Source organism: Cebus imitator, unplaced genomic scaffold (assembly GCF_001604975.1).
Source record: "Cebus imitator isolate Cc_AM_T3 unplaced genomic scaffold, Cebus_imitator-1.0 Scaffold55, whole genome shotgun sequence".
Lineage (NCBI taxonomy): Eukaryota > Metazoa > Chordata > Mammalia > Primates > Cebidae > Cebus > Cebus imitator.
Window position 1 is genome coordinate 2,142,355 of NW_016107370.1, and position 19,198 is coordinate 2,161,552.

Genomic DNA, 19,198 nt, shown 5'->3' on the forward strand with positions numbered 1-19,198 from the left:
CCTTCCCTCTCCTCTCCCCTCCCCTCCTTCTCTCTCCCTCTCTCTCTCCTGAGTCTCACTCTGTTGCCAGGCTGGAGTGCAGTGGCACTATCTCCGCTCACTGTAACCTCCGCCTTCCATGTTCAAGCAATTCTCCTGCCTCAGCCTCCTGCGAGGCTGAGACCACAGGTGCGTGCCACCACATCCAGCTATTTTTTTTGTGTTTTTATAGAGACAGGGTTTCACCATGTTGACCAGGATGGTCTCAGTCTCTTGACGCTGTGATCCACTAACCTCGGCCTCCCAAAGTCCTGGGATGACAGGCTTGAGCCTCGGTGCCTGGCCCAGGAACGTGCATTTCTAATAAGTTCCCAGGTGATGTTGAAGCTGCTGTCTCCAAAGCCTCCACTTTGGGAACCGGTGACTGCATGCATGGTTTCCTCCGATCCTCCCCATGTCCTTCTGGTTTATAACACTTTCCATTTACAAATGGGCTAAGCGAGCATCAGCGAGGTTGTCTTCTCTCTAGAGCAGTTATTTTCAGAAGCCTTTATACACCACTGATGGGTAAGTTCACTCACGAGTAGAATTTAGATGGAAAAAAACATCATGACAACAAAACATTTTGAGTGCTAGCTTGCCACATTAGGCATCAAACCCGATGTTTGATGTTCTAGAATCCCCATTACAACCAGTAATGTAATTGGCTGTACTCATGGCCAATTCCTGAGTAAAAACCCCGTGAATGAAAAGGGTGGGTGTTGGGACTTCAGAAAGATACGCAATCACAAAGTGACTTACAGGGAAAAACTTGTATTCACGGCTGGAACTTCAAAATACTAGGTAATGAAGTCCTTCAATTTAAGAAATTGATTTAGACTTCTAGGACTTGGTTATGCGCCAGACCTCATTTGTGAATAAGTTTTAATTTTGCGAAGACTTCTTTGTGCCCACAATGTTGAAGGCACGGGGCTCTGTCCAGGAGGAAATGTGAGTCTCTCAGAGCTGGCTTGAGCTTGGAGGTGCCTGTTTTACAATTTCAGACGCTTGCTTCTCAGGATGTGTAAAAATTAAATTCTTTTTTTTTTTTTTTTTTGAGACAGCATTTTGCTCTTGTTGCCCAGGCTGGAGTGCAATGGCGCAATCTCAGCTCACTGCAACCTCCGCCTCCTGGGTTCAACCAATTCTCCTGCCTCAGCCTCCCGAGTAGCTGGAACTACAGATGCATGCCACCACACCTGGCTAATGTTTTGTATTTTTAGTAGAGACAAGATTTCACCATGTTAGCCAGGATGGTCTCAGTATCCTGACCTCGTGATCCACCCGCCTCGGCCTCCCAAAGTGCTGGTATTATAGGCGTGAGCCACAATACCCTGCCCATTATTCATTATTCAGAAGCAGCTGGTCCTCAGGATTGGGGGTGTGTTCTTTCAATGAAATGCTTGCTTTGTGATCACATCAATCCTTACTGATGTTTGTGTTCTTTTTTTCCTCGACTCTTTGTCAGACAGGACTGGGGTCAGAGGTTGACGTCTCTGGGGCCTGAGCTTGGGCAGTGTATTCTGTGCAAAGCACGTGAGGCACCAAACTCAGGTTAAGTCTATTAGGGAAAGTCAAGATTCAAAAGGGAGGGATGCCAACCATGAAAGTCCACGGATAGATCAAGATGGTACCATGGAACTGAACTGAGAAGTTCAGGGTCAGAGCAAGAGAGCCTCTGCATAACTGCCAAGATCTGTGGATCGCGCTTTGGTTCTTGTTGCGGGGTGGCGTGTGGATACCCTGGCGGTCGGGGTGGACAGTAACACCTTTGCTCTTGCCCAGGGTTTCTACGAGCCGTGGCTTATGCTCTGCAGTGCTTTTCATGGCAGAAGAATGTGCCAGCCATCTGGACTACAAAGACGCCAGGCGGCACCTGCTCTGCGCTGAATGGCGTTCGTGTCTTGAGTCTCCTCTGGATCATCTTGGGACACACCAATCAGATGACCGCATGGCTGTCTTTGGGTGCGGGGAGTTGATAAGCCTTTACTATAGGAGCAGTCAGGGAAAAGAAACTCTTTGGTATGGTGGGATCGTGTTGGCCAAAGGATGGGAGGCTGGCAGCCTTCCCATGAGCAGCCTTCCTTCTGTTTTAGCGATGCTGCGTGACCTCCCATCCGTAAGCTTTCCAGGCCAGTGCCTAGGAGCTTCTTTCACTCTCCCTATGTATAATTCAGGCACCTGGCTGCCAGATGAATAGTGATACCTGGGTGTTGTATTTTCATTTTTTTTTTAATTAAATTTCTTATTTTTTAGACAGAGTCTTGCTCTGTCACCCAGGCTGGAGTGCAATGCAATGGTGTGATTTTGGCTTACTGCAACCTCCACCTCCTTGGTTCAAGCAATTTTCCTGCCTCAGCCTCTTGAGTAGCTGAGATTGCAGGCACACACCACCACATCCAGCTAATTTTTTGTACTTTTAGTAGAGGTGGGGTTTCTCCATGTTGGACAGGCTGGTCTCGAACTCCTGACATCAGGTGATCCGTCCTCCTCGGCCTCCTAAAGTGCTGGGATTACAGGCGTGAGCCCCCGCGCCCGGCCTGGATATTGTATTTTCATCATCCAAATAGCTGAGTTCTGTCTCATTATGATTAATGAAGCCAGGAACTAACATTTATTTTTTCCTTGAGAAGTAGACAAGCATAAATAAACATGGTGCCCTAGCATCAAATCAGTGTTCCTCCACCTTTTCCCTGCTGCTACCCTCCTGAAGTGTGCAGCAAACCCAGCAGTGATGTGGGAACCCCTGGGTCCAGACTTTCCTATCCGTAATAGTGGTATTCTTTATAGGGGCAAACACAGCCCAGGGCAGATGGAAGCAGCCTCCCGGGTGATCTGCCTCAGCCCATGAATAGGTGCTGCTGTATAGTCCAAGGGCGCTGTGGCCACTGTGAGTGCACACAGGAGCTCAAAGCTCCTGAACAGCCATTAGGGACCTCAGTCTCCCACCTTTTATTCCCAGGCTAACTTCTCCTCTTATGTGAATTACAGTAAATCCTTTCTTTCTTTTTCTTTTTTCTTTTTTTTGAGGTGGAGTTTCGCTCTGTTGCCCAGGCTGGAGTGCAGTGGCATGATCTCGGCTCACTGCAACCTCCACCTCCTGGGTTCAAGTGATTCTGTTGCCTCAGCCTCCTGAGTAACTAGGATTACAGGCGCCCGCCACCACGACTGGCTAATTTTTGTATTTTGAGTAAAGACGAGGTTTCACCATGTTGGTCAGGCTGGTCTTGAACTTCCGACCTCAGGTGATCCGCCTGCCTCAGCCTCCCAAAGTGCTGGGATTACAGGCATGAGCCACTGCACCCAGCAGGATTACAGTGATTCTTTTTTTTTAGAGACAGGGTTTCACCATGTTGGCCAGGCTGGTTTTGAACTCCTGACCTCAAGTGATCAGCCCGCCTCTGCCTCCCAAAGTCCTGGGATAACAGGCATGAACCACCATGCCAGCCATTACACTGATTCTTAAAGCCCGCCCAGTACAGCTAAAAGTTAAAGGTGTTCCTCCTGCTTTTTCTGAAAAGAGAAATCCCAGGATTTTCTTCTAAGAAACCAAAAGACACTGCTGTTTAATATTTGTTGCAGATAATGTGCTTGAATGGAAAAGCAGAGTGCTTCGAAACCCACTGTGCCTTTACTCTCGGAGCGGGCCCTTCTATCTTGGAGTTGACACGTTTTTCCTGATCAGGTGATAAGATGGAACTGTGTTTTCACTGCTGTCGGGCTTGTTGCTGTGTGTTTCAGGATGTGTGTATGCGTGTGTGTTACCATTCTCACTCTAATGAGAAAAGCTGAATGACCCACGTTGATTCACCTGGGTCTCTGTCCATTTCTAGACAGTGCTGTGGTCATAAGAGACTCTCCACTGTATCTTCAGTTTATTAAATGAGTTAGGATGGAGCTATAACACAGGCCTTTTACAAACATTGATTGTATTCATCAAAATTGTTCATTTCCGTGGTTCTCCAATTCTGGCCCACAGATTGGTACAGGTGCTCCATGAAGTTCCCAATTCTCACTATAGCGAAACGGGAAAAATTAAGAAAACGGCATGATGTTTCATAAGGTTATCTTTATATGAACTATTAAGAGGTACAATTTCTTAACTGTTTGAGAAATGTTAGGCACTGTGGTAAGCACTTTGAAAATATATCTCATTTAATCCTCATGAAAGTTCCTATTTTTGTTTTTAAAAATCGGGGTAAAATTCACATAACATAAAATTAACCACTCAGTGTAAAATTCAGTGGCATTTAGCATATTTACAATAGTGCACAACCACTTATTATAATTATTATTATTTTGAGACAGAGTCTCACTCTGTCACCCAGGCTGGAGTGCAGTGGCTCAATTTCAGCTCACCGCAACCTCCGCCTTCTGGGTTCAAGAGAAGAAAGCGACTCCAGCCTGGGCAATAGTGAGACTCTATCTCGGGGGAAAAAAAAAGTCATTACATTCAAATGTGTATGAACCACCCAGTTAGGAGAGAGCTCGCCCCCGTGCTGCGTAGAGCAATAGTAAGGGATTACTAATCACCAGCCATCTTCTGTAACACCCACCTCCCTAAAATCCTGGTGGTTCAATTTCTCTTCTTCAAGTTTTTATAAAGCAAAGCCTTCCTCATCCCCCCATCTGAAGTGCAGCTAGCCAGTCTTCTTGACTTCATTTTTTCATTTTATCCAACATACTATAGCTGCCATTTTTTTTTTTATTTTTAAATTTTTTTAGACGGAGTCTTGCTTCGTCGCCCAGGCTGGAGTACAGTGACACGATCTCACCTCACTGCAACCTCCGTCTCCCGGGTTCAAGTGATTCTCCTGCCTCAGCCTCCCAAGTAGCTGGGACTGCAGGCACTCGCCACCACGACTGGCTAATTTTTTTGTATTTTTAGTAGAGATGGGGTTTTACCATGAGGCGGGTCTCAAACTCCTGACCTTGTGATCCACCTGCCTCGGCCTCCCAAAGTGCTGGGATTACAGGCGTGAGCCACCACACCCGGCCCTAGCTGCCATTTTTGATCGATCGATCGATTGATTGTCTGTGTCTGTCCAGTGGAATGTAAGGCAGAAAGTTTTTCTATTTTGTATACTGCTGTGTCACTAGGTACAAAAGCAGTGCCAGCTATGGAGGACTGTTCAATAAGTCACTGTTGAAATGAATGATTTATTGTCTTATCTCCAGAGTCTGGTGTGATAGTTTCTTGTGGTAATGCTGAGAAAGAGGGATGCAGAATGAGCTGAGACCTGTCCATTAAGGGCATGCTAGGAGGTGGCCAAGGTGACAATGACAGAGGATCCCAGACAGGCCAGGCTCAGGGTTCACAGTGTACAGCAAATCCAGCAGTGATTCGGGAACCCCTAGGCTCCGGACTTTCCAAGAGGGCAGCACTGGGTCTCACCAGGCATGGGAAGCCCAGCTGCAGAAGACCTAGAGTGGGCCCCTGGAGAATGAGAGGTCTGCCCAGGGGCAGCAGTCGAAGACCAGAACTCTGTTCCCAGCAAGCCAGGCAAAAATGACTGTATACAGGGGTGGGACTGACTGGCAGGGTTCTGAGCCCTGGGAGGGACACTGGCAAGGACAGATCAGGATGACTGACACTGAAGCCAGACTCAATCTGGAGACTAGGAAAGCTGCCACTAGGATGGAAAGATGGGGGGCACGAAAGGCCCCTGGTCATCCCTGGGCCATCAGGGGGAACTGGAGACACCAGAGAAGCCACCAGATCAGCCCTGCGATATCTAAAGTGCAGGCCAAGGCTACTGAAATACCAAACAGCCCGGAAAACTACACATATGTAAAGATGACCTATATCCCACCTGGATTGGTCTGGGATCAGGGAGGGCCGTGCCTTATGTCAGTTTCCTCGGATAGCCAACCTGATGCAGTTTCACCAGCATCACCTGGAATTGGTAGAAGAGCAGATTCTTGGGTGCCACCCCAGACCCACTGAATCAGACTTTCTGGGGGGATGGGTCCAGCAATCTGGGCTGTCACAAGCTCTCCGGGTTGTGCCTGCTGAAGCCTGAGAAACTCTGTGTGAGCCCAGGCAGGAGGAGCTGAGGCTGACAGAGCTGGCGGAAGCCAGGCAGATTTTGACAGCAGCCTAGAGGCTCAGTTTACATTTCTTTTCTCTTTATCACTGTTTGCTTCCTTTTCTCACCACCAGTCTCCATGACTGTCTTTTTCTTCTTTTCCTTCAGTTTTTATTGTATTACTTTCAAACATTCACACTTTCTTTTATTTAAAACTTTCTTTTCAACAATGGAACCATTATTAATAGCGATGCCTTGTATTGCCATTATGCTAAGAGCTTGAAATCTCTTATCCCATGCAATTCTCACAATAAACCTATAAAGCTGGTATCCATATCATCCCCATTTTTACAGAAGAGAAACTTCTTGATGTTCAGTAATGAGGTAATTTGTCCAAGTCTACACAGCTAGTAAGGTTAGAATTAAAACTTAAGTGTACTTTGTTTCACAAGAAACCATGTCTTACTATGTCACTGATATTTACATAGCACAACCAAAACCTTCTGATGGTGACTGCTTTGTGATCCTCTCCCACTCTCGGGCTGACTTCATCCATCACTAGCGCATGCTATTCTCTGTTGCAATGGGTTCAGCTCTCTGGGTCTTAGCCCCTTGGAGCTAGCTATCTTGCTCAGAGCTTGTTTTCCTGCCAGTCTTTCTTGTTGCCCTCTCTGGATGAACTTGCAGGCTGGGAGGTGCGTGCCCGCACACACAGCGAGACCCAGGCTTTGCTTAGCAACTGTGGTGGCAGAGGGGGAGCCAGTCACTCTGAAAAGAAAGAATTGCCCTGATTTATCCTTTCCTGAAATTAAGAGGAGGCCGGAATCAGAATTGGCTGCCCTGCTTCCCCCTCTTAGCATTCTCTTTTAGATGTCTCTATAAATTTTGTTCCTATTTAATGAGTCCAACTTGCTGCTTTTCAAAGGAAAATCTGGCAGGCAGAGAATAGAGACATTCTCCAACCCTCCCTGATCCCTTCCAAGTCCCACCCAACGCACAGCTTTGTTTGCAATAGGAAATACATTAGCTCCTTAGGGAAACACCCACAGTGATCACTGGTATAAATGTCAAAAGGTTGAGAAACTCACATACTTGCTTACCCAATCAGTTGCAATTAAAAGGCATAACTTTGGTTTCTTTAGCTGAACATTCTGGATAATGAATTTGTCATCAGGGTATGTTGGTTAAGAATTTTGTGATCTTGGGCAACCCGCTTAATAATCTCTGGGTCTCACTTTTCCCGTCAGAGAAGCAGGAATGATAGTATCTTCCTTTTTACCTAATAGGGCTGTTTATTCATCTAGTCAATTATTCACTCAACAAACATTTCTTTCTCTCTTTATTTTTTTGAGACAGAGTCTCACTCTGTTGCCCAGGCTGGAGTGCAGTGGTGCGATCTCGGCTCACTGCAATCTCCGCCTCCAGGGTTCAAATGATTCTCCTGCCTCAGCCTCCTGAGTAGCTGGGACTATAGGCACACGCCATCATGCACAGCAAATTTTTGTATTTTTAGTGGAGGTGGTGTTTTGCCATGTTGGCCAGGCTGGTCTCAAACTCCTGACCTCAGGTGATCGACCCACCTCCCGAAGTGCTGGGATTACAGTTGGGAACCACCATATCCAGCCAACAAATATTTTTTTGCAAAGTAGTTTGGTACAACTGGAGAATCAAAAGCAACCTCATTAGCGAAAGTACTTTGAAAGCGATGTACTATTACACAAATGGAAAGCCTTGGTGTTACTATTTCAAAAGATCAAATGGTAGTCATTAATATTGTTTGACAAATGTTTCTGTCTCCCTCCCTTTCTGGCAGCTGGCAGCATTCCACTCCCGGGCTCCATTGTGGTTGGGGGAGTCGCATCATTAGTTCTGACCCAGTGGTACCTGGTATTGCCATTATGCTAAGTGCTTTAAACTCTCACACTAAGAGCTTTAAGCATGACACTTTTAGATTCGAGGGTTTCATTGCTGGTTTGCGGCCCTCCAGAATGCTGTTTTGTCATCTTCCATGGTCACTGGTGAGCTTTCAGATGGTGGCTGCTCTGTCAACCTGGGCGTGCAGCATGAGCAAGAACAAAACAAACATTTTAAGACTTGGAGGTGCTTTGTTAATGCAGCATCATTTATTCTGTCCAGATTGGGACAAGCAAATGAATCAATCAATGAACTATATTATTATTGTTGTTATTATTATTATTATTTGAGGTGGAATCTCGCTAGGTTGCCCCGGCTGGAGTGCAGTGGGGCGACCTCAGCTCACTGTAACCTCCACCTCCTGGGTTCAAGTGATTCTCCTGCCTCAGCCTCCTGAGTAGCCGGGACTACAGTCACCTGCCACCATGCCCAGCTAATTTTTGTATTTTTAGTAGAGACAGGATTTCATCATGTTGGCCAGGCTGGTCTTAAACTCCTGACCTTGTGATCCGCACGCCTCAGCCTCCCAAAGTGCTGAGATTATAGGCATGAGCTACCGTGCCAGGCCGAACTGTATTACTGATAAGTAATTCCTGTGACAATTCCTTTTCTTTTAGTGGATGGTTAAGCGCAAGGTCGTTTTTAAAGATGCATCAGAATTCAGACAAAGGAATAACCCCTAAAGTCATACTCAGATACGTTCTCAGTCGCCTGGTAAGGTAGGTTTATTTATATAATTTCTCAATTCCTCATTACTATGTAACAATTTATTAGTTTTCTGACTTTAACCCTCTTTTGAAAGAATTTCCAAAGAAAAACAAACTGAAAGAAATAGTTTTCTTCCCTAAGTACATTTGATTTTAGCTGGTTTAATATGGTTCAAATTCTATTGGGACAAACACCATGAAAACTGATATGTTCCACTGGCAAAGACACCCTTAGACCTCAGCTGATGGGCAGCAGAGTTTAATAAATGCACTGTCAGATTTCCATGGAATCTATATTCAACAGGAGAATTTGTCTGTCTGTAAATTAACAGTAATTGGATCATGTAAATCAGAATGCTAATGGTAACAATAAAAATAAAACAATATAGGGCTGGGAGCGGTGACTTACACCTGTAATCCCAGCACTTTGGGAGGCCAAGGCGGGTGGATCATGAGGTCAGGAGTTCAAGACCAGTCTGATTAATATGGTGAAACCCTGTCTCTACTAAAAATACAAAAATGATCCGGGCATGGTGGTGGGTGCCTACAATCCCAGCTACTTGGGAGGCTGAGGCAGGAGAATTGCTTGAACCTGGGAGGTGGAGGTTGCAGTGAGCCGAGATCGAGCAACTGCACTCAAGCCTGGGCAACAGAACAAGACTCCATCTCAAAAAAAAAAAAAAAAATTAAATAAAAATAAAACAATACATGACCAGGAGAGGAACTTGGTCGAAGCTCTGGGCCATGGCCATTCTGCTGGGAGGGAGGCAGGAAGAATGACGGTCTCCTTTAGGAAGGTGTGGTTGGTGGATGCCAAAGGGATTCTAACATTGGGGCAGAATATAGAATCAGTGGTAGCAGAGTGGCAGCAATGGAATGAGACAGCCAAAATTAAGGGTGGAAGGGCTGGGCACGGTACCTCATGCCTGTAATCCCAGGCATTTTCAGGAGGCCTTTGGGAGGCCGAGGCAGGCCTATCACTTGAGGTCAGGAGTTCGAGACCAGCCTGGCTAACATGATGAAACTCCTTAACAAAAATAAAAAACGTTAGCTGGGAGTGGTGGCACGTGCCTGTAACCCCAGCTACTCCGGAGGCTGAGGTGGGAGAATCGCTTGAACCTGGAAGGTGGAGGTTGCAGTGAACCAAGATCATGCCACTGCACTCCAGCCTGGGCAACAGAGTGAGACCCTGTCTCAAAACAAACAAACAAACAACCACAAAGTTAAGGGAGAAAAGGAAACTTCAGCTCATGGCATCCGACCCTGCCATTTATTTATTTTCTATGTCCTGGTTATTTGCTGAGCTGGAAGCCATCACTCCTGACTCCTGGTCTGCGTTCATCTTGTTACCCTGCACTGTCACAAAATAGGGAGAGGAGTGTTGTCACAATCTTTGGGGTGACTGAAATGCAGTGGGCAAATGCAGACTCCATAGTTGGACTGCTGAACTTGGATTCTGGCTCCATCACACAGCAGTGATGTGACCTTGAGTAAGCGTCTCCATCTTTCTGTGCTTGTGTTTGCTCATCTCTAAAATGGGAAGAATAGTGGCACGTCATAGGACTCTTGTGAGGATTAAATGAGATAGTGTATGTAAAGAAACCGGAAGGGTGCTTTACACATAGTAAGCCCTCAGTAAGTAGGAGCTATCGTTATTAGTGTGGTTGTTATTTATGCCTTTTAAGCTTTCCATCAAGTAGGTGAAGAATGGGGACGAGCTAAGGAATAGACCTTTGTTGGTTTCTTTTCACCACGGTCTTTGTGGTTACTTCCAAGCTTTGTAAAATCGAGCCCTCCTCCAGGGAAGGAAAGAAGGCTTATGATTTCAATATATTTCAGGTGTGTGTCACTGGGGTAAGCATCCTGTCCTGCCCTGAGGTTTTCTGGGGGTGAGATACTGGCGTTCAGTCTGAGGGTTCATGGTGATAAATGCTAAGAGGGGTTAGGTGGGGGTTGGGGCAGGGGATCTAACGGCATAGTGGGTTCTGCTTGGGAAACCTACTTCATTTCATTTATTTATTTAGATGAAGTCTTGCTCTGTTGCCCAGGCTGGAGTGAGTGGCTTAATTTTGGCTCACTGCACCCTCCACCTCCCAGGTTCAAGCAATTCTCCTGCTTCAGCCTTCCGAGTAGCTGGGATTTCAGGTATCCACCACCACACCTGGCTCATTTTTGTATTTTTAGTAGAGACAGGGTTTCTTGTGTTGGCCAGGCTGATCTTGAACTCTTAACCTCAGGTAATCTGCCCGCCTTGGCCTCCATCATGCTGGGATTACAGTTGTGAGCAACTGCATCCAGCCTTGAGAAACCTACTTCAGAGTACAAGTCTGGAGCTGGGATTGAGGAGAGAGGGGATTTTTCAAGGTGAATAGAGCAGCGGTGGGGTCAGGAGGGGCACGGGGTGAGAGTGGGGTGGTAGTGAAGCCTTGTAAGGCAAGGACCCCAGCGAGTAAACTACTGAATATCCGAGCGGCAGAGCAGGGTTTGCACTGGCAACTGGCAGTGGGAATGGAGAGAGGAGAGACCAAGGACTCAGGGATTTCCTGGCTTGAGTCACATGGCAGGTGGTGCTGATGCTCCTGAGCTGGGAACTCTGGAGGAGAGACAGGTGAGAGCTAAGGAGACCATCAGCCCAACCTGGGACAAAGCTCTGTTGAAAGTAGAGGGAGTTGTCACCAACCCACAACTTGAACTCACCCTCACTAAGGTGACCGTAGTGAAGAAAGAGTCACGCTCCTCTGGCCATTCTGAGGTTCTCATGCATGCTGGTATAACTCACTGATGCTGCCTGGTTAGCACTGATCACTTGTCTGCTTATCTCCAGGAGGATGGGCTAAGACTGTTCACTCACTCATCCTGTGTTCACTGGAGGCCCGTTATGTGCCAGATGCTATCCTAAGCACTGAGAAGAGGGTTTTAATAAGCCAGGCAAAAGTGCCTTCCAGCTCACAGGAGCATTCCAGTGAAGAGAAGCAGACAATAAATAAATGAATATGCAGCCAGTCGTGGTGGCTCACGCCTGTAATCCCAGCACTTTGGGAGGCTGAGGCAGGCGGATCACGAGGTCAGGAGATCGAGACCATCCTGGCTAACACGGTGAAACTCCGTCTCTACTAAAAAAAAATTCAAAAACGAGCCAGGCCTGGTGGCATGTGCCTGTGATCCCAGCTACTGGGGAGGCTGAGGCAGGAGAGTCACTTGAATCCGGGAGGCGGAGGTTGCAGTGAGCAGAGATCATGCCACTGCACTCCAGCCTGGGTGAAAGGGCTAGGCTCTGTCTCAAAATAAATAAATAAATAATAAATGAATATGCAATTTGAAGTTGTAGCATGCAAATAAATGTCTGCTAGGCCAGGGAGGATGGGTTCCACAAAGTGATCATTTGGAGAAGAGGCTGGGTGCAGCGGCTCATGCCTTACAATCCCAGTAGTCTGAGAGGCAAAGGTGGAAGGATCCCTTGAGCCCAGGCGTTTGAGCCCAGCCTGGGCAACATAGTGAGACCTCATCTCTACAAAACATACAAAAAATTAGCCTGGTGTGGTGGCGTGCGCCTGTGGTCCCAGCTCCGCGGGAGGCTGAGGCGGGAGGATGGCTTGAGCCCAGGAGGTTGACACTTCAGTGAGCCGTGATCACACCACTGCTTTCCAGCCTGGGTGATGGGACAAGACTTGGCCATAAATAAATAAACACATTGGAGAAGAAAGCAAGGTGGAAGCTTTCTCTGGAAGGGCAGTTAGGGGAGGTAACTTTTGGCCAGAGCCTAGAGCAAAGTAGAGGACTGTTCTAAGCAAAGAAAATTCTGTGGGGGAAGAACGGTCCATGCCGGGAGAACCGAAGCACAGAGGTCCTGGGGAAGGAGGGGCGTTGCAGTGTCTGAAGAGCCTCAGAGAGCCCAAAGGTGCTTTGTGGAGCGAAGCGAACCACATGGACAGTGGGAGGAATGAGGTCAGAGAGGGGCAGAGGCTGCCCTAAGGAGCTCCCTATTGTTCTGAGACAAAGCTTTGGAGGGTCCCAGCAAGGCCGTGGTATGTGCAAAGTCACATCTTGCAATTCGCACTCCGGCTGCAGTCAGGGCCATTCTCTTACAGCCATTCGGGAGATTGGGGAAAACCGCTTGGGAGCTACTGCAAGTTATAAGAAAATCCCCAAACCCAACTTCTAGGGTGAAGTCAGGACAGAGATTACCTAATGGTATTGGAACAAAGTCGGGTTCTAGAGCTGTAGAATTGCCTGGCTATGTCAACTAGTTTTACATTTTAAAAATTACGATTTTTTAAATAGCTTATGATGAAAATGTCTAACTACAACAGAAGATTATAACTAAAATAAAGGGTCCCCCTTCCAGTCTCACTCCCCACAGGACACCTGTCTTCACAGTTCTTAGGAATTCTTGCAGAAACTTTCCACGTATCTATAAGCGCTGTTCTCCTGTAGGAATAGGATTGCACTATATGCTTCACTGTTTGCATGTGCTGTTTTCACTTGATAATACAGAATTGGCTTATTTCTCTCTCTCTCTCTTTGTATTTTTAGTAGAGACGGGGTTTCACTGTGTTAACCAGGTTGGTCTCGATCTCCTGACCTCATGATCCGCCCACCTTAGCCTCCCAAAGTGCTGGGATTATAGGCGTGAGCCACCGCGCCCGGCCAGAATGGGCCTGTTTCTCTATTAGCACACAAGAATCCACATCCCTGATGTTAAAGGTTGTCAGTCTGGCACAGTGGGGTGTACCACTATGTATTTAACTTGTCCCCATTAGTGGGCCTAGAGGTAATGTCCAAGTTCTTTGCTGTCTTAGACAATGAGGCAATCCCTATATTTTTGTGCACTTGTATAGATATGTTTGTGGGCTAAATTCCTACAAGTGGAATTGGGGGTTTTGTGCATTTAACATTTTGTGGGTATTTTCCAATTTACCTTCCCACCCACCAGGTATGAGAATGCCTGCTTCTCACACCTCCACCGCACTGGCCAGTATCCTACGTTTTAATCTTTGAAATCACACTCTGACTTTCATTCTCTTGGAAACCTGGACAAAAATGTAGCACACATACATTTTAGGGTGTTTTAGAAATTTCAAACTGTTTTCTTGTTGATCTCTTTAGATTTTCAAAAAGTCTCAGAAAGCAGAAACTATCATTTCCCTTTTAGAGAAGAGGAAAGAGGAGACAATGCATGATTTTCTCAGTGTGAAAGTTGAGACAGGCTTGCTACTCAAGGCGAGGCCCATCCAACAGCCTGCAGACCGAGCCTGCATTTCAACACGCACCCCAGGGAGCGGGGATTTGGCAGAGGAGGGGATGCTGCCTGGAGTAGGGGGCAGGGGAACGCTCCCTTCTGCTCTGCTTCTGAAGGGAGCAGTGGCCGACTACTTCCCATGGGGAAGGGAGGTGACAGATGGTGGGAAGGATGATCAGGGAGGCGGGGTGGAGGCTTGTGGGGGCAGCTGCAGGGCAGTGTGGTCAGATGGCAAACATGGCAGGACCCAGGGCCTAGGACCCAGGGAGGCTGTCGCCTGAGCAAATGTGCAGGCAAGCTGATCTGGGGAGCTGTGTCTTTTTTTTTTTTTTTTTTTTTTGAGATGCAGTCTGGCTCTGTTGCCCAGGCTGGAGTGCAATGGTGCGATCTCGGCTCACTGCAACCCCTGCCTCCCAGGTTCAAGCGATTCTCCTGCCTCAGCCTCCCGAGTAGCTGAGATTACAGCACCCGTCACCACGACTGGCTAATTTTTGTATTTTTAGTAAAGACGGGATTTCACCATGTTGGCCAGGCTGGTCTTGAGCTCCTGACCTTGTGATCTGCCTGCCTCGGCTTCCCAAAGTGCTGGAATTACAGACGTGAGCCACAGTGCCCGGCCTGGGAAGCTGTGTCCTGACAGAGTTGCTGTCTTTCCTCTATGACATTGATCAACAACGCCACTCCCTCTCCTTGAATGTCTACTGCCCTCCCACCACCGGACACTCTCTATGTAGGATGTTCTCACTGGTGAGAACAGAGGAATCAATGGTCTCGCTCCCGGGTGCTGACCAGAGGCTTGGTGCTGAGTCCTCTCTGCTGGGGGAGCGCCGCTAAGTGGAGATGCTCCGAGTCCTGCCAGTTCCTATCTGTCAACACCACCCAGCTCCCACCCTCTCACCCAGATGTTTGGAGGTACCGCTGGGCCATTGGTCTGTCCTAGCTGAGCCAAAACTACCCTGGATTTTTAGCTGTATTCTTTTAGAAGAGGGCTCCAACCCCAGCCCATCCAGAATCCATGCCAGAATTGTATGTACCTCCAGTCCATAATCTCACTTCTAAATCCTAAACCCACACTGTCCAGCAAATAGCCACCAGGTAAGTGGCCAGTTGAGATGGGCTGTGTGTGCAAAGCCCACAAGGGGCTCTGAAGACTCAGTAAAAGAGAAAATAATATCAAACAGCTTATTAATAATCTTTCATATTGGCTACATTTTGTAATGATAATATTTTGGATATATTGGTCTAAATACATTATATTAAAATGAGTTGTACCTATTTCTTTTTACCTTTTTAAATTTTATTTTATTTTATTTATTTATTTATTTTGAGATGGAGTCTCGCTCTGTCGCCCAGTCTGGAGTTCAGTGGCACAATCTGGGCTCAGTGCAACCTCCGCCTCAGGGGTTCAAACAATTCTCTGCCTCAGCCTCCCGAATAGCTGGGATTACAGGCGCCTGCCACCACACCCGGCTAATTTGTTTTGTGTTTTTAGTAGAGTTGGGATTTCGCTATCTTGGCCAGGCTGATCTTGAATTCCTGACCTCATGATCCACCTGCCTCAGCCTCCCAAAGTGCTGGGATTACAGGCGTGAACCATCTTTTTACCTTTTATATTGTGGCTACTGGAAGATGTGACACTGGGGACAGCCGTGCGTGCATCCTGTTTCTATTGAACAGCGCTGGTCTAGACACCTTGCTCCTGCCTCTTCCCCTTCATAGCTGCTTCAGATCTTGCTTGGAGGAGGTAGGGTGTGAAGGAAGGGAGAAATGAAGCGAGGGAGGAAAGGAAGAGCTTTTCATCTCGTGAGGCCACGTGGAAAGAACATGGACAGGTATCAGGTCTTGGTATTCCTATGTGGTTGCTGACCTTGAGCAAGTCACCCTAACTTCTCTTAGCTATAATTTCCTCCCAAAATGGAGGTTGTGGCTACCTTGCAGGATGGTTTTGAGGGTTAGACATCCCTAGGAGGCTCCTCCCACAGTGGTTGAACTATACGACCAGCTCAGTAAATAACAGGATTTTTAGTGGGACATGGCGACATGCGCCTGCAGTTCTAGCTACTTGGGAGGTTGAGGTGGGAGGATCGCTTGAGCCCAGGAGGTGGAAGTCAAAGTCGTAATGGGTGAGATCCTGCCTCTAAAATATAAAGAAATAAATCGCAGTATTTTTGCAGCAGTCACACCTGAACCCATACATGATGGGTGTTCAGTAAGTGACCTTGAACTTGTGGGTGCTGGTGGCGGCTGCCCACAGTATAAACAATCTGTTTTTGAGCACCTATGCTCCACCCACCACGTGCCCGCTGAGGGGACAGGAGGGACCCCTGTGGAAAGTCACCTTCTCTCTCCCGGCTCTCTCCTGCCAGGTTGCAGCCTCTTCACCTGTATTCAGTGTGCTTGTTGGTTGGACTGTTCTCTCTTATTCCCTGGGGACCTGTCTGGGAAGTGCCCAAATTCCACTGGGATAGCTGCCGGCAAGCGTGGTGGACAAATCTGCTGTTGCTAAATAACTTTGTGTCGGTCCCGAGTGCGGTGAGTCTCGCGTTGCTGGCTTTGAAAAGGCAGAAGGGTGCAAACCTGGCCCATCATTTCTTCATGCGGTGTGGGGGGCTTTCCAAGGGCGAACCTGAGTCTGGTCCCTTTTCTTCTGGTGTTTTCTCTGGAGTAAAGGTAGGCTGCAATCTGGTCATGGCGTGGGTGTAACCACACCAGGCTATGCAGGGGGCAGCTGCTGTGAACAGCAGAGGGAGGGGAGCATGGCAGTAGCCAGCAAGAGGCCGGTCATCTAGCACATGTCCCAGAGGCAGCTGACCCTGCCCTATCACTGTTCCTGTGCCAGCCCGTGTCGTCCCACCGGGAAAGGACAAATTCCTCACCTCTGTCTGGAGAGCCTATACCACGATGGGACACTGCACCGTACCCTTACTGGGTTGAATTCCACTGAAGTTCAAAGTAGACCTGACCGAGGTGGTTTGGAGCAAGAGCATCTATGTATGTCTTGGCATTTCCAAAGCCCCAGTTTCCTCATAATGAACTTGAAGCAAGTGAAAGTGAAATAGCTATAATTCAGTCATATCACCAATTCCACATAGGCCTTCAAATCAAGGCTGCAAAGGGAATCGCTAAAACATGGCAGGTCCTCATCATTGTACATCACAACTCACCAACTAGATATCTGGCTGCCTTCCGTTTGGAAATGCCTAGCTGTTTGGACAGGCTTGCATCACCATCTACCTGCCTGCAGGTGGCGCCCCCCTCTCAGAGGGCCTGTCTGTGATGGGGTTCCCCGGGATACTCTGAGCTGTCTTCCCCGCTGCAAACTGACCTGGGCCATTTGTGGGAAGCAGTGGAAATACCAGCCAGTGGCCTTTTGGAGGTACATCTCACTTTAGATCCTTAAAAGCAGAGGTGCCACGGTCCTCTGGAGATAACTGCCCCCCAGGACTTCCCCACATTAAAGAAAAAAAAAAAATACTGGTAACCAACTGGCACAAGCATGGATGGTCTGTGGAACTCATTTTGGCCAGGCAATCCCATGTCAATCATCCATGGGAACTCTAGGGTTCCCCACAAAACATCATCTGGAGCCAAGCCCTGGTTCTAAATGAACATGTTCTTTCCACCTAGAGTTGGGGCATGGGGAAAGGCAAAGAAAAGAGAAAAACGTTGACCCCTCTGACTTCCAACTGCATTGTCGTGATGACAACCTTACATTCCTGTAATGTGACAGAGTTCAGTTCCCACAGCTGTCCCAGGAGATGGGCTATGGTCGTTTTTCTTTTTTAAGCAAAAGAGAAATTTTGTCTGAATCTCCGTTTTGTAAAATGGCACCAATAGTACCTGCCATCCAGGCTTGGTACAAGGCTCAAGATGAGCCATGTGAAATATTAATATCACAAACTCAAGTTTCCTTTGTCTTCCCACGGAAATTCGCCCTACCCATCTACTGAATTCTTATTCCTCGTCGAGGCGGGTGGAAAGTATGGAGCAGAACTGGTAAATGAAGGAAAAGTGACCTTTTCTGCTCTCTTCGCAGTGCAATGGCTGGACCTGGTACCTTGCCAATGACTTCCAGTTCCACCTCACCACCCCAGTAATTATCTTCATCCACGCTAAGTGAGTCTGATTGGGACAAGCTTTTCTCCTCATGTGGCCTCTTTCACAAAACCCTCAGAAAGTGCCCCAGTTCCATGCAGAGCTGCTTTTTAAAATGTAGGAGCCGGGCGCGGTGGCTCACGCCTATAATCCCAGCACTTTGGGAGGCCGAGGCGGGTGGATCACGAGGTCAAGAGATCGAGACCGTCCTGGTCAACATGGTGAAACCTCGTCTCTACCAAAAATACAAAAATTAGCTGGGCATGGTGGTGCATGCCTGTAGTCCCAGCTACTCGGGAGGCTGAGGCAGGAGAATTGCTTGAACCCAGGAGGCGGAGGTTGCGGTGAGCCGAGATCGCGCCATTGCATTCCAGCCTGGGTAACAAGAGCGAAACTCTATCTCAAAAAAAAAAATAAATAAATAAAATGTAGGAAACTAACTTTACAGAAAAGTAAATGCCAAATCCTTTACTGTTTGCCTTTTTCTGCATTCTCTTCCAACATTTATCCTACGCAAGTCAGTGTGTGTTTTGCAGTTACGATCAGTGTGTGCATGTAATATCTAGTGCTCAGCATTTTCCGTTTAACTGTTCTTATAAACATTGCCACATATTGACATAACCTGCATTCATGTCAGTTTTAGGGTTTATCTACCATTTTTCATGGTTGGGCATCTAGATCGTGTCCAAGTTTTCATGATAAATGGCACTGCAATGCATGCCTTTGAACATATTACTTTTTCTTAGTTATTTCCATGGGGGCAGATTTCCAAGTGGAATTGGTAGGTCAAAGGTAGGAACAATTTTGTGGCACTGGTTACATCTTGTGAGATTGCTCTCCGGAAAGAGTGAAGTAATTTACCACGCCCTCAGCAAGGCGTCAGTGCACCGGCTTTCCCGCACTGGATATTTATCACCTTAATTTTTGTTAGTTTTAGAAACACCTTAAGGCCTCAAGAATTCATGGAGAGACTTATAGTTGTGGATTATTCATGCCATATTAAAAAATTTATTGTTCCTTTTTGTTAAAATATATGTTCAATTTAGGAAACATTGGAAAACATTAGGAGTTAAGAGAGAGGGGAAAATTACCCCAGCTCCACATTGTCAGTCAAGGCAAGGTGAATTTACTGCTAATATTTCGGGGCTTATCCTTCTGATATTTCTTCTGCCCAGTTTTTTTTTTTTTTTTTTTTT

At 47.2% G+C, this 19,198-nt stretch overlaps 1 protein-coding gene across 1 annotated transcript in view; it reads left to right on the top strand.

The window, feature by feature from the left end:
• LOC108304567 (O-acyltransferase like protein) overlaps positions 1–19,198 on the top strand; it is a 76,601-nt gene that overhangs the window by 41,238 nt on the left and 16,165 nt on the right. Inside the window, exons 6-10 of the mRNA XM_017528831.2 lie at positions 1,804–1,983; positions 3,601–3,703; positions 8,579–8,680; positions 16,274–16,439; positions 17,944–18,023. Of these exons, the coding sequence (XP_017384320.2) occupies positions 1,804–1,983; positions 3,601–3,703; positions 8,579–8,680; positions 16,274–16,439; positions 17,944–18,023 (631 nt within the window). The remainder of the gene's footprint in view (positions 1–1,803; positions 1,984–3,600; positions 3,704–8,578; positions 8,681–16,273; positions 16,440–17,943; positions 18,024–19,198) is intronic.